At 40.1% G+C, this 14,424-nt stretch overlaps 1 protein-coding gene across 2 annotated transcripts in view; it reads left to right on the forward strand.

Annotated features, from left to right (window-relative positions):
- CLVS1 (clavesin 1) overlaps positions 1–14,424 on the forward strand; it is a 181,636-nt gene that overhangs the window by 11,882 nt on the left and 155,330 nt on the right. For both annotated transcript variants that reach the window (XR_007148471.1, XM_047841785.1), the window contains exon 2: positions 8,557–9,184. Coding sequence is in view for 1 of the 2 variants with exons in the window: in XM_047841785.1 (XP_047697741.1) it covers positions 8,730–9,184 (455 nt within the window). In the remaining variant the exon portion in view is untranslated. The remainder of the gene's footprint in view (positions 1–8,556; positions 9,185–14,424) is intronic.

The raw sequence follows: 14,424 nt of genomic DNA on the forward strand, positions 1-14,424 counted from the left end.
TTATTCAGTTAATAAGTTCATTATTGTTCACTACCTCTGCTCCCCTTCACAGCCCTTTGTCATCTCTTCTCTGGCCAGGTGCTCTCCCTTTTCATGGACATGTTTCGGTATGAGAAAGTTTTCTGTGTAGGCAGATAACTTTCTATGAGCCTTTCTTCTTCCTGATTTCTGAGCCAGCAGGAATTTTCCCCATATGTGTTTTAAGATGATTGCTCTTGTCTTCTGGACCCTTTTAACCACATCTCCAATTTATTGATATTATGTAAGCCAACTTTCTCCATCTCTTCTCCTTAAAATCACATCATGTCAATTCAGCTTCTGTTATTGGTCAAATGTCTTGCCTAAAGCTCCATACCTCTATATGTCTTAAGTTACATAGTGTATTCAGTGTTCATTATGTTGTAGTTTGGGAGGAAGGGAAGTCCTAGCCCTGGGAATGGCGGAAGGGCTCCCATCATAGGTTTCATGAGTAAGAGAACTCTAGTCTGATGTGTGATCAAAATAACACAAAATAAACAAAACATGAGATTATCCTCTTTTTCTCTCTCTTCCTTCTTTTTCTCCCTTCCTTTCTCTTAGCATTTCTTGCTTACCCCACTCCTTCCTTTCTTCATTGTTTTCTGTTTACATATAGAGCACACAAGCACATGTACAATTAATGGAGTGAGTGATCTGACAAACTTTTATGAGCATTGGTAGTCCAAAAGGAGTGAGACACTGGATGTGCTTTTAGTCTCCTGTTGGACACAGTAGCACTGTTTTTCACAGACAGCGTGAGCTTGACCTCACAGGTAATTAACCTACCTTCTCAATCCTTTTGATTCACTGCAAATCCTCTTGAGCAGTGCTTCCCAAACAAGGTACATACAAATTGCCTGGGAATTCTGGTACCCGTTCAGCAGGTCTAGGTGGGTACTGACATCCTGTATACCCAATAAGCTCCTGGGTCCTGCTGATGCTGCTGATCCATGGACCACACTTTGAGAAGTAAAGACAACAAACAATTTCCTTCTTTTTAAACATTTCCACCTTAATATCTGATTAACAAATAATGGCACTCATACTAAAACAAAACAAGAACCATCCTGGGATCCAAGACAATAACAGCTTAGAAATTATAACTGTAGTTGAGGAGAAAGTTATACAAATAACCCCTTTCTTCCCACCTCACCCTTATGCACCTTGTTGTGTTCTATGTTGACCTTGAAGTTTTCTTAACTTTGATTCCTGTGGCCAACATCATCTGCCTAATCACATCTAGAAGGGTCCCAGTCACATAGAATGCTGGGGAAAACAGAGAGGAAAAGAAAGCAAGTGGCTTTAGTGGCCATCTTTGGGTGAACCCTGCCTTTCTTACGTTTTTCCAGATCCTCTTCCTCTAAAGAGTCTATTCTTAGAGAAATACCCTCTTCCCTTGATGAGAGAAGAGTCACATGTTTGTTTGTTTTTTCCTTTCCCTCCTGCTGATACTCCTAAGAAGCACAACTAAAATTAAATTTTAAATTGGGGCATTGACTGCCAGTGACTTCTTATGGGGATAGTTTAATAGCAGAGAAAAAGTTCTAGTCTAATTTTCTACATCTTAATACATTTTTCCCTGTAGATTGTCTTTATTTAACATACAGTGAGGTATAAGGTAAACACTACTTCAGCTAAATACCCTTCTACAGTGAAGAGGCAGAAAAACCCCATGCCTTCTTTACAAGTTGTCTTTTCCACCAACTCCTTGAATTATTTTTCCCAAAGCAAACTAAAAGAACAAAAGTCGTATAGCTTGTTCTAGAACAAAGGTTACAATCGTCTGTCAAAAGGTCCATCTTCAGCGTCCCAGACTACTCTAATTCTGACCTGGCATTTATTTTGGGTACAAGTTCCCAGTGTCTCTACTCTGATGGAACTCATTCCAATTTACTCTTAATCTTTCTTGTGGGCAAGAGCAAATGGGAGAAGATGACTGTGTGCTTAGTTGCTATTTTAAAGGGTGCCAATGGAGTCAACACAATGAATATTTATATGGCAAGGGTAAGCCCTGGGCTAAGATTGAGCTAAAGGTGATGGACATTTGACCGTGAGCCAGGGGCTAAATTCTGGTCACACTGTACTTTCAGATGATTAAAGGTCTCCCTTTTATCCTTCTAGACTTCTCTCCCTGCCCCTGGTATAAGTAGTTCATAACTGCAAGTTGGGTAATGTTTGAGAGAACATTGATGGACTAGGAACCATTCTGTTACTCCCAGGATTTATGTTCTTTTGCCAGTACTTATGCAGAGAAGTCATACAAGCCCTAATGGTCAGTTTCAAATTCATCATTTGGAAAAAAGACTCTTTTCTATTTAGCACCAAAGAATATTATAATCAGCCAGCCTCTAAGATTAAATGTAGGTGCCACTGGCAGTAAGGGAGCTTATCATCTTTCGGAAAAGATTTCAAATACAGTTGTACTTAAAAAAAAAGATTTTTGCTCACTGTGATTTTCAATTTTTGTCTAGATGTATCAGCAGCATCTATTTTTATTTCATTCAGTATAAAAATTCCTTTCAACATTCCTAGGGGAAAAACATAGTTAAAAATTTTGAAGTGAGATTTTAGAAAGGTGAAGAGTCATTGGGGTTAACTTAATTCAATATTCATTTAAAATCTGGAAACATAATTTTCACACCTACTAATGAATGAGGTAGTTGATTAGACTTTCATGTGGAAAGTTTTATCTCTGAGATTCATTTTTCATTTTTTTCTCATAAAAACAAATATGGGTATAGTTTCTCACTTATATTTATATTAATTTAAATTTATGTGTACTTAGAAGGATTCTTTGTATTACCAAGAACATCCCAATGCAATAAATATTTGAAGTATTTTCATTATTTATTGATGTTCTTATATTTCCAACAGTATCTAGGCTTCATAGATTTTATCTTTCTGGTCGTGACAACAATATACTCTTTCCTCCACAGATCTGGCCAACTTTACAACATCCTTTAAATGATCTTCCTTAGGACTGATGGGGTGTGGGTGTGTGCCTCTTGTGTGAGTGAGTCATTGTGAGGGCACAAGTGGTGTAGAGAAATCACCTACACTAAGTGGCAGGGCAAGGTCATTGATAGAACATGGGCTTTATGTCAGGTGGACTGAGGTGTGAATCTTCATTCTTCTAGCTATAATTAATCTATCTAAACCTCAGATTTATCCTCTCATATAATAATTAACAACCCGGCTTTAAAGGCTGGTGTGGAGATGAGATCATAGAACATCAAAGCTGTAGGCACATAATAAGTACTCAACAAATATTTGTTTCCTCATGCCCCGAGTTTTTAACATTAGTTTATTATCTGACTTAAGACCAGTGCTTAGTTGTTCTAAGACTCAGTATCTTTTTATTTACCTGGAAACAACAAAATTATGGTATCAACAAGATTACAGTAAGTGTAAAATGGAGCTTTTTATTTCCAAAGCACTTTTACCTACATCAGTTCACATGGTCCTCAGCATCTCCTAAAGAATTCTTTTTCTTCTACTTCTTGCAGTATCACTGTAACAATGAAGAAAGACAATTGGTGTAAAATGCTTTGAGATAATACATACACATGTACATAGTCTGTAGACAAGATCTGGTTATTGGCTTATATTTAATGTGTGTTTCTGAAGATAATGAAATAAATGAAAGTAATAAATTATAAAATAACCAAAATCAATTTTATTTCAATTATTTTGCTTTCTGAAATGACTTTTCCACCTGGATTCTTTAGTTCATAAATACTAGGATATATGTTTATAGGTGTGTGTGTGTGTGTGTGTGTGTGTGTGCGCGGACGCGCGCACGTGCACTGAATTTTGCATAAGGGAATACACAAATAGATCTTTTCTAATGGAAACTTGAGAGGAAGTGAGAATCTTAAGTCTATGGATGCCATGATTTCAAATATCACGATACAAAGTTTCTTCTTTTCTCTCTCATACAAAATACTACTACTTAAATGTGTAGTTTATTAGAAAAAACATGCCGTTAGAAGTGGAAGTTAGCTCCTATGTTGGGCTCCCTAGGGCACATGGTGAGTTACTCTCCATGTATCTGTAACAATGTCTAAAAAAAAAATCATTTGGGACCCAAACAGCAATGGGAAAGGTGGTTTCTGAGGCCCACACGCATCTATCTGAAGTACCCTTTTTGATTATCAAGCACATTTCAGTCCCCGGATCATGTTTCGCACTCTGCTAGGCATGGCAAAATATCAATCCTTCAAATAGAATGGTAAGATCTTTGATCTGGCATTTTAGCCAAAGGAAAATACATAAAGGAAGAGCAAAAGTTTGCGACGGCTGGAAAAGGCATCGACAGCTAGATTTTTTAAACAGCTTTAGTCATCTTCTGGCGAAGAAACAAGGACAACACTAGACTTCTGTAAGGTATGGTATTAGGCTACCGAAGAATGTCTGTCAACTCCTTCAGCACATTTAGGCTTGTAGAGTGGTAAATCTAGAAGGAATTTTAGTAAAGGACAGTAGGGTTCTGAGAGGGAAGGTGACTCACTGAAGGTCACACAGCTCTTAAGTAGTAAATATTAGAACCTCTTTGCTACACATAAGAGGCAGAACAACACAGTAGAAGAGAGCATGGGACTGGAGAAAGATTACTTGGTCTTGAATCCAATATCTGCCAGTCAGTAGCTGTGTAACCTTGGGAAACTCATTTTACCTCTCTATGCCTCAGTTCCCTCACCTGAAAAATGCAGACAATAATATACTCTTCTCATACAGTTCTAAAGATTAAAGAATGTAATATATAAATAGAGAGTATTAAGTGCCTGGGACATAATAACTACAGTTATAATAAATTGGAAATTAAAACTCTTGTTATTATTCACACCTCTAGGACAGAAAACGACTCCTATTTCATGTGATACCAAGTCCAATGTATCCCTTTATACTTGTTTGACAAATTTAGAAAAGTTGAATGAGAACCAAGTCCTTCACGTGAACAGAAGATGACAGTCAAGTGAAATGCCACGTCCTGGAGAACGTTCTTGAACGGCATAGCATTTTTAACCTTAAATATTATCAATTGAAGTTGTTCTTTAAGTAGCAGTTTATTCAGAGATCTGAAGTGAAGGATTTGCCTTTAATGGAAAATATCTGTTTCATCCTGAGTATGAAACCCAGCGACCCTAGCTTGGGTTCTCTCCCCAGAAGCTTCTACTGTATGCTGAGGACAGAATAAAGATGTAGATTGAAGCAAATTTATTTCAGTTATTATAGATTGGAGGCATAGCTATGTGTGGAAGCAGGCCATGAAAAATGCAACCTCCGCTCTCTCCTTGAACCCATAGTAATTTATTTCAGAAACATTGTAGAGTTCCCTGAACTATAAGGTGTTTAACTTGCTCCCAGAACCTTTAAATCTTCTGAAGGGGACAAGCTATTGCTATGACTTGTCTAAACGTCCTGTGCCATGGCTTGGAACAGGGACCATCACCAAGCGTGCTTCAAGGAGGCAGTAATCTGAAGTACAACGTGCCTAGGCTAAATTCTCCTAGGAAATTAAGTTAGCTGCAACACTGTCATTTAAGGAAAATGATTCCAGAGGCATCCAACAGAATGGGAAGCAACTCACTCATTGAAACAATGTTTTGACTACCTTCTTTATGCATTTACTCTCTATACTTTTCAGGCACCTATGCCCCAGTAGACACTGTGTTAGGTGCTGAGGATAGATGGTGAGCGTAACAAAGGTGCTCCACCCATGGAGCTGACACTCTTTGTGCCAGGCCCTGTACTGGGGATACACAGATGAGCGGGATCCAGCTCTTCTCCACAAAGAGTTCAGAGGAAAAAGGGAGGGAGGAAAATGGCAGTGAAATGATGCGGTCAGGGCTGTGAGGCTACCAGTGACCTGTGAAGGTCAGGGAGGCTTCCTAGAGAAAGTGATGTCCAAGATGACTCCTGAAGGGCAAAGAGGAGTTCGTCAGTGGTTATTCTTTGTCAAGGTCCTGAGAGGTGAGGAGAAATGTCAAGTGACTCTGTGTGGCTACTTGGCCAGATGGTGAATCTGGAGAGAGATAGGCACCACACGGCGAAGGGTCTTAAAAACCTTACTACATAGTTTTATACTTTATCCTAGGACAATTGGACAATTCAAGGAATGACATGAGCAGATTTCAATTACAATACAGAGAATGGACGAGAGAAGGGCAAGTTTGGCAGCAAAGGTGCCATAGGGAGAATGTTGCAGGGCTAAATAGACAGTGTGAGATTGGATGGAAAAAATGGGCAGATTTAAGAAATATTATGGAAGTAATTGTCTGGAAGTGGGCAATAAGGGAGAGAGTGGAATAATAGTGGACTCCCAGGTTTTTAGAATGGAAGCTACACAGAAGGTGACATTAGTCACTAAGGGATGGAGGTGGAAGGACAAATTCAAGATGAGGAACGATGGTTAGTTCAGGTTTAAGCATATGGAGTCTGTGGTGTGTAGAAGATGTGTCTGTGAGGTTGCTGAAAAGGCAGTTGGATATGTAGCCTGGAGACCGAGAAAGAGCTATAGACTGAAGTTATATTACACGTAGGCGGTCACATCTTGGGGCAAGATCCTGGAAACACCCAGTAAAGTGTTCACAGAAAGAGAAGAGGGAGCAGGGATCAACACGGCTAAAAGAAAAATCACGGTGTCTGGAGTTAGAGAAAGAGAGTGGGAGAATGGGGGAGAGAGTTTTAAGAAGGATGAAGTCAGCAATATAAAATATTGATAGGGGTCACCCATAAAGAGTACTGAAATTTGTCTATTGGATATAGGAACAAAAATATCATCACTAGTAGGGTGACCATCTTTCTGGGTTTGCTTAGAATTGTCCCAGTTTATAGCTATTGCGCTAGCATTATTATTATTATTAGCACCCCCTCATGTCTAAATTTGGATAATAAATTATATGATCTTCCTGGTCAGTTCGTTGGTGGGAATAGTAAGGACATATTGCTGTGAGCGTAGGGATGAACTAGAAAAGGAGACGTGAAACAAGGGAATTTTCTGAACGGCTTTTGTAAGGCTACTAGACAGGGAATTTTAACATCAGATGGGTGTTGAACGAGATGGGTTTGGCAGTTTCTTCCAATCCTGGGAATAGTTCGTAGCATTATTTTCCATTTACAATCCTAAGTCCTTAAAATTAGTGAAGCTCAAGACTTTATTCTATTTCTTGTTTTTGCATATTGCAGAGCTAGGTGCCGTTTTCTTACAAACTATTTTACAAAGCCAACATTTTACACATCGAATTTCTATTACTCCCTCATCTTGACAATGAATACCAGTTACTTTAACTATTCTTCATCTCCCCTATACCACAATATAAAACAGAAATGTGTGAGTTGACTGTCTCCCTTAAGAACTAACTGGTCATTCTAAATTAAGCAGAAGAATAATTTTGTCTTTTACATTATTTTGTATGATAAAGCATTACCAATAATAACTAAGTTGGGAATAAATATTCTTCCTCTGATTGCAGATACTGTCGACCTAGGAAAGCTAGGAAAAAAATATGCCTTCAAGTTCATTTACACCTAGTATGTCTTCTGATTTTTAGAACTTCCAGATCATACCAAACAAATATCTGAAGGCATTAAAATATGAATTTATATTTAAAATGAGGAAGATGTAAATAATATAGATGTCCTTCTGTATACCGTTTAGGTGTAGACATCTTAAGAGATACGTATGAGGAGATTAAAACAATCATCATAAGTAAAATAATATCTCCGAACAACAGGAAAGTTATGTAAATGGGAGGATTTTTAAGCCTGTGTGGATATTGGGTCAGCAGGAAAGCAATCAGGAGTTTCAAATCCCTTTGCCTTTCCTACAGAAGACTAACAAAGGCAAATAATAAAGCCGCTTGTAAGACACGTGAGCATCCTTTCTCATTGCTGTTGAATTTGATTATTGAAGGTCAGGCTTCCAGCCACGAGGCTGCCCCCCTCCCCCTCCCCCCAGCTGTTGTCAGCTCAGTTTTGAGTAATTAGGTACCTGTGGGGTTAGGATAGAGTGACCTTTAACAGTCCCTTTTTATTGTTAAGATGCAAATAACTGCCTTTGAAAAAGGTGGGGGAGGGGGCATTTCTGTGAAAGGTACTTCTCTTTGAGAAAAGAGGCTAATGGGGAGGCTAATAAATTGTCCAGCAGCCCTAATTTCTCTGCCACATCTAGGCCTGTGAACAGCCCCATAAAGCATGCTGTAACAGAGAAGGATCTTTCTTCTTAGTGTTTCTTAAAGTACTTAATAAAAGAGCGATCTATTACTAATCGGACCATACACTATTATGGTAACTAGTCAGTGTGACTAGAAAGCTCCAAATATTTGCATATTATGCATTCAGGAGGTCAACAATAAAATTATCCCAATTACACCATTTTAACGATAATTTAGCCTTTATTCTTTGGATACCTAATCTAATCAAACCCACAGCACAATACCGCCTTTTTTTTTTTTTTAATCTAAGTTCCAATTAATTTGCCCAGATTTTCTTTGTATCATCACTGTTTTGTCTCTCTTGTGTGCATTTGTTTTGCAGTAAGAAATGGTCTCGTTTTTGCCTCCTTTCTGGATGGCCACCACCACATAGGACCTGAATGTCCTACAGCTTTCTAAGAACAGAAAGAAGGCCTTCGATTTGTCTGTTTCAGTGGCAGCTTGGTAGCAGAAAAACTGTTGAATGGGCCCCGATTTCAGCAGACCATCGGGTGAATGGGACCAGTCTCCCTTCTTCCAAAATATCAGCAATTAAGCACTTGGAAAGGAGATTTGGCCAAGATGACCCATTTACAGGCCGGACTCAGTCCAGAGACTATAGAGAAAGCTCGCCTGGAACTGAATGAAAACCCAGATGTTTTACATCAGGATATCCAGCAAGTCAGGGACATGATCATCACCAGGCCTGACATTGGATTTTTGCGTACAGATGATGCCTTCATCCTGAGATTTCTCCGAGCCAGGAAGTTTCACCAAGCAGATGCCTTTAGACTCCTGGCCCAGTACTTTCAGTACCGCCAGCTACACCTGGACATGTTCAAAAACTTCAAGGCTGATGATCCTGGCATTAAGAGGGCTCTCATCGATGGGTTCCCCGGAGTGCTGGAAAGCCGAGATCACTACGGCAGGAAGATTCTTCTGCTGTTTGCGGCCAATTGGGACCAGAGTAGGTAAATGTAGATAGTGTCTTTCCTTGGTTTTTCCTTTTTATAAGCATATGTACTGCATGTTTAGGGTCGTATGGCTTTCATTTAAAAAAAAATGAGAAAAAATGTGTGACTAACGAGCTTTTCTTTAAAAAAATATGTATATATAGTTTCCCCTCCCTGACCCCAAAGGAAGTTTTAAGGCCACAGGATTACTGTCATCAAATGCAATTCCAGATTCACAGCAGTGTTTTGGAACAATAGAATCGTAGTGTTAGAATGGCAAGACGCCTTAGAAATCATTATTATGTTCATCAGAGTGGGTCATTTATTTTAATAAAATTGAAAGCTGGTCTTCTAGAAGAACCATATATTCTGCCTTTAGTGTTCTCATCTTTAACAGCAAAAACAACAAAAATGGATTCAGTAGATGGCTTTAAATCAAGTGTTTTCATCACGTAAATAATTTCTTGGATCCTCTCCATGACTTTAATATCCTGTATTTCTTCAGAGTGCCAGACCTCTCTACCCAAGTGCATCTCTCCCTGAAAATCCTGTAAAGAGCCGCAAACTCAGCATGGCTCAAATCGAACGCACCATCTTTCCCACTATTCCTGCTTTTCCAGCCTTCCAGTCTCCCCACCCAGAAATCCGGGTGTCGTCCGTGACTGCTTCGTGCCTTTGCTCCTCGCATCCAATTAATTGCCAAGGCCACGCCTTTCTTCTCAAAAGTCTCAAATCTCGTCACTTCTCTTTGCTCCCCTTGTCACTGCCTTGGTTTAGGTTCTCTTCATTTGTCCCTTGAATTTCTGCAACAGACTTGTCACGGGCACCCCTGCCTCAGATCTAATCTTTCTCGAGCCATTCTAGTCCATACTGTAGCTGGAGTGACCCTTCCAAAATTCTGTGATGTCGCTCTGCTAATGAAAATTCTTCCATGACCTGCGAAGCCTTCAAGGTAAAGTCAGGTCCTTTGCAATCCATCTTGTACATCTCCTATCTCCTGCTGTACTTCATCCTCTGGCCTTCGCGTTCTCTGGTCCAGCTGGAAGGAAGTATAAGCCTTGCTTTGAATGGCTGAGGTTTTACCATGCCTCCAAGCCTTTGGACTTGCCTCCACAAGCACCTAAAGGAGAGAACCACCACTTCTTATCCCAGTTCCAACCACCCTGGACCCAATCTGCCCTACCATTTATACTCATCTTCCTGCTTCTTCACTCTATAGTCTTCATCTACTGCCAGCCCCAACCCTTTTTAGTTAAGTGCCCTTCTTTTGTTCATATTTCCATTAACCTATTTGCAAGAGGAGTGTAAGGACCACTGTTAGTACAGCTATTATTTTGGAATACTTACCTCATACTCTGTTAAGCATTTATGTGTATTGTCTCATTTAACCCAATGAGAACTTTCCACAAAAGGTATTATTATTATCCCTAGTTCACATTTGGTGACACAAGACTTTGAGAAATTAAGTAGCTCGCTCAATGTCACAGAACTAGTGAAATATGGAGTGGGAGTGGACCCCCCAGCAGTCTGACTGGAGAACGAGTTGTCTCAACCCGGCATTACTACAACTGTGTGTTTACTTGTATACCCTTTCTTACCTCCCCACCCAAGTCTGCAAGTTCCACGAGGTCAGGAAACTGCCTGTTTCGTGTCTTTCATATCTTTTTGGCACAGGGCACACTATCCAACAAATGTTGAATGAGAAAGAAAGCATGTATCACTCTCCAAAAGTTCACCTGTGGCTTTAGTTTTCACAGAGGTATAATCGTTGAAATTTTTATGGTAGCTGGGGAGACGCAGGTTTGACTTTCAAAATAAACCAAATAATTCCTCCCCAGTATAATTAAAAGGAATTTGTAGGGTGGCCCTTTATTACTTCCTATCATTCCTCCTCCTCTTAAAAATGATAATATTGTAAACTAAGTAATCACTGGCTATTTTCTGGTTGATAAATTGTGATAGCACAACTTAATCCTGAAAAGGTATTTCAGGGTCTTAACTCTATGAGTCTAGAGTTTGGTCAGCTCTGCATCTGGGCGAGAATGCCTCTCCACGTTTCTGCTCTGTTAACACAAGGTCCCTGCCAGAAAAGAGTCCACTGTGCAATCCAGTGTCCTTCAGTGTGCAAGCATACGAACAGCTAACTCCCATCTGCCATCAGAGAATTCCTTCTGAGACACACAAACCATCAACACAGGGCATCCGTCTTATACCAGAGAAAACAGCCATCCTGTTGAGAATGGCATGTTAACATGCTGAATTTTGGAACAGGACAATTTTGATGATTCTGGAGAATAATCGTGCTGACTTCATTTGTTCTTAGTTGTTGTAAGTATTCTAGAACTTCCATCTGTTTAGATGCTAAGTAGTGATTTATCCATAAAAATACATCAGAGCAAAATATCTTATTTTGTATCAGCATTCGGCCCATGTATATCACAAAATGTGTTAAGAAGTAATAACAAATAATAATAGTAAAAAGAAACGAGTCTCCAAGAGAATAATCCAAGTGTTTATGACTACAATAACCTTGAACAAGTTACTTCACTTCTCTGTTCCTCAGTTTCCTCAAGTGTAAAATAAGAAACTCAAGTTAGGTAATCCCTGAGACGCCTTCAGCTCTAATGGCTCATGAACGTGGAGTTCATTCAGCCTGATCCTGTGGATGGATGGATAGGGATTTTAAAATTCACTTTATAGCTTCCTAATTCACTAGGCTTTTTGAAGTAACCTCTCTCTCTTTCTTCCCTCCCACCCTCGCCCCTAGCCTACAAAGGCTGAGTCTACTTGAGATGATTTTTTTTTTCCAAACTCTACAATACCATTTGTTCCAAATATTTTGGTTTCAACAGGAAGGTAAATGATCAGGCTATCCCAGTGACAACCAAAGATCATTAGAAACAAACAAACCTCTGTTGGAACCCGGCAAGTGACATGTGCTTTATTGGTTATATGACCTGGGACAAACAACCTCTCTGAGTCTCTTTTCTCATCTGTAAGGTGGAGATGTCTAGCTAATAATATAGTTGGGACGACCAAATGAAAGATGCACTTAAGGAACACAGCTCGTTGTTTGGCACATGGTAAGCACTCAACAAATATGAGCTTCTGGTATTATTGTTAATATTATCAAACATCCCACTACAAAAAGAACGGAGCACAGAGAGTAGATAAATAAAGATAGAGACAGGAGTACAACACTCGAAAATGAAAGTGGGCCGGTGGGTGCGGTCTGCCTGTATGGCCATCCTAAGTACTTCTTTGTTTTCTCCCCGGACACATTCCCTGTCACACAGACCCAGATTAAGTGAGGCCCAAAAGGCCCGGAAGGGTTGGCACAGCTTTGCAAAATGATTACTTCACTCTCATTGGGCCCCTAAGATGACTGGGAAGTGATTTGAATATCTCCTGTGAAAGGTTTGCTGAGATTCAGATGGTTATTAATATTTATTAAAACCGTGTAAATCTCATTCATCTAAACCCAGATGCCACGAACAAAAGCGCAGAAAGGTGACCGGTAGGAAGCGCTGTCCTCCAGAGGCGGGGCTCCCCGGGCCTGGGTGAGGGTGCCAGCTGGAGTGCGGGGGCGCTGGGCTCCTGGAACACACACTGGCCTCCTCCAAAAATCAGGCCTCAGCAGAGAGCTTTGTGGTTTCTGTATTTTCTGAGGCTACCAGGCTGAAGTGAGATGAATTAGATGACATCAGCACTCACATATTTATTCATAAAATGAAGCTGGCCCTTTCTGGGTCACCAGAGGTCACCTTTCAGCCCACCTGCTTGGTAGTAATGGAGACCTGGGGGGGCACCACTGCTCAATGAGCTTTTTGATCTGTCTCACCTAGAGTCTGTTTGCCCCTTAAGATCTGATAAAAAGGAAATCCATTTCTTGTTTCTTTCTGGGCTGCATACTCGTACCTGGTCATACAGCCTGCTTTGCCCGTGAATGCCCTTCCCACAGAGGGAAATGTGATCATAAAGGAGCATGTCTGGTTTTCTTGGATTTTACTCAGCTACAAAGGAGTTAAGTTTGGTCAAGTTATTTTACTTTCTGGAGTCTCCATTCATCAAGTGGAAATGGGTATAATATCTGGCATGTGGAGCTGTTGCAAGGATTAACCCCAATTGCCCTGCTTGATGGTGTCCAAGATGCGGAATAGAACAGTGATTAAATGCACTCAGAAACTCCGAAGCCAGACAGCTGGCTTCATATCCCAACTGTCTCCTAATCAGCCATGTGATTCTGAGCAAGTTGCTTAAATTCGTATTACACTGTTTCTCACCTGTAAAGCAGGGCTGATGATGATCATAGATTAACATTAGTTGGTGTTCCACAAATGGCAGTTGTTTCTTAAGAAAAAAAAGAAAAATTCCAGTCCAGCAAATATCTAGGCTACTGGGTCACAAGATGTACTTTCCAAATCCAAATAGCAGGATTTGAACCATTACCAACTTTCCTCCACCTGGAAAGGTATAAAGGATGCAGTTGAGTCCCCAAGCCACCATGCTCCAAAGTGCTTTAGGGAAGCTCAGTCATGACTGGGAGGCTCTGAGAAATGACCTGGTCTTAGTGCCCCTCCCTATTGTTGTTTATTACATTCTCAGGCTATGAGAAAGATATTTGGGAAGGAAGGTCCAGATAATGAAAGCCCCATGATAAACTACCATAATATCCATGTGTAAACCAGCTGGTCCCCAGGGAAAAACAATTGGAAATGCAATGCCAATCATAATATGTAAATGACACTTGACCTTCTTTTGTCAGTGTATTGTTTATTTCTCAAAATTAAGAACACTCAGAAATCCGCAAACAGGTTGAAAATTAGTTGGTCCTTTCAGGAAGCTGGGACACCTGAAGGAAGAGCTAAGTTAGGGTAATTGAGTAGAGCAAAAAGGGGGCTAATGGACCATTTCATTACTACCTTCATGCTTATAGAGTTATTGTAAGAAGGCAATGAATCTTGTAGACTGTCTTTCCCCACCGTACATAACAAGGGCTGAAGGTTTGGATCAAAGCACAACCTACTGGATGGAAGATTAGGGAATCTGAGCTGAGACCTCAGACCCAGGGCCAGCATGAGGGTGAGGGATGCCGCCATTTTCCTGGGGTGTAAAATTTAAGGGGGGCACTAAAGCACTCAGTGATCAAAATAAATAATTTTGTCATAAAATATTTTTATAGTTCTAATTTTTATTTATTTACTTAATTTATTTATTTATTTAGAGAAAAAGAGAGCATGAGCTGGGGAGAGGCAGAA

This window comes from Prionailurus viverrinus, chromosome F2 (genome assembly GCF_022837055.1).
Source record: "Prionailurus viverrinus isolate Anna chromosome F2, UM_Priviv_1.0, whole genome shotgun sequence".
NCBI classification, from domain to species: Eukaryota; Metazoa; Chordata; class Mammalia; order Carnivora; family Felidae; genus Prionailurus; species Prionailurus viverrinus.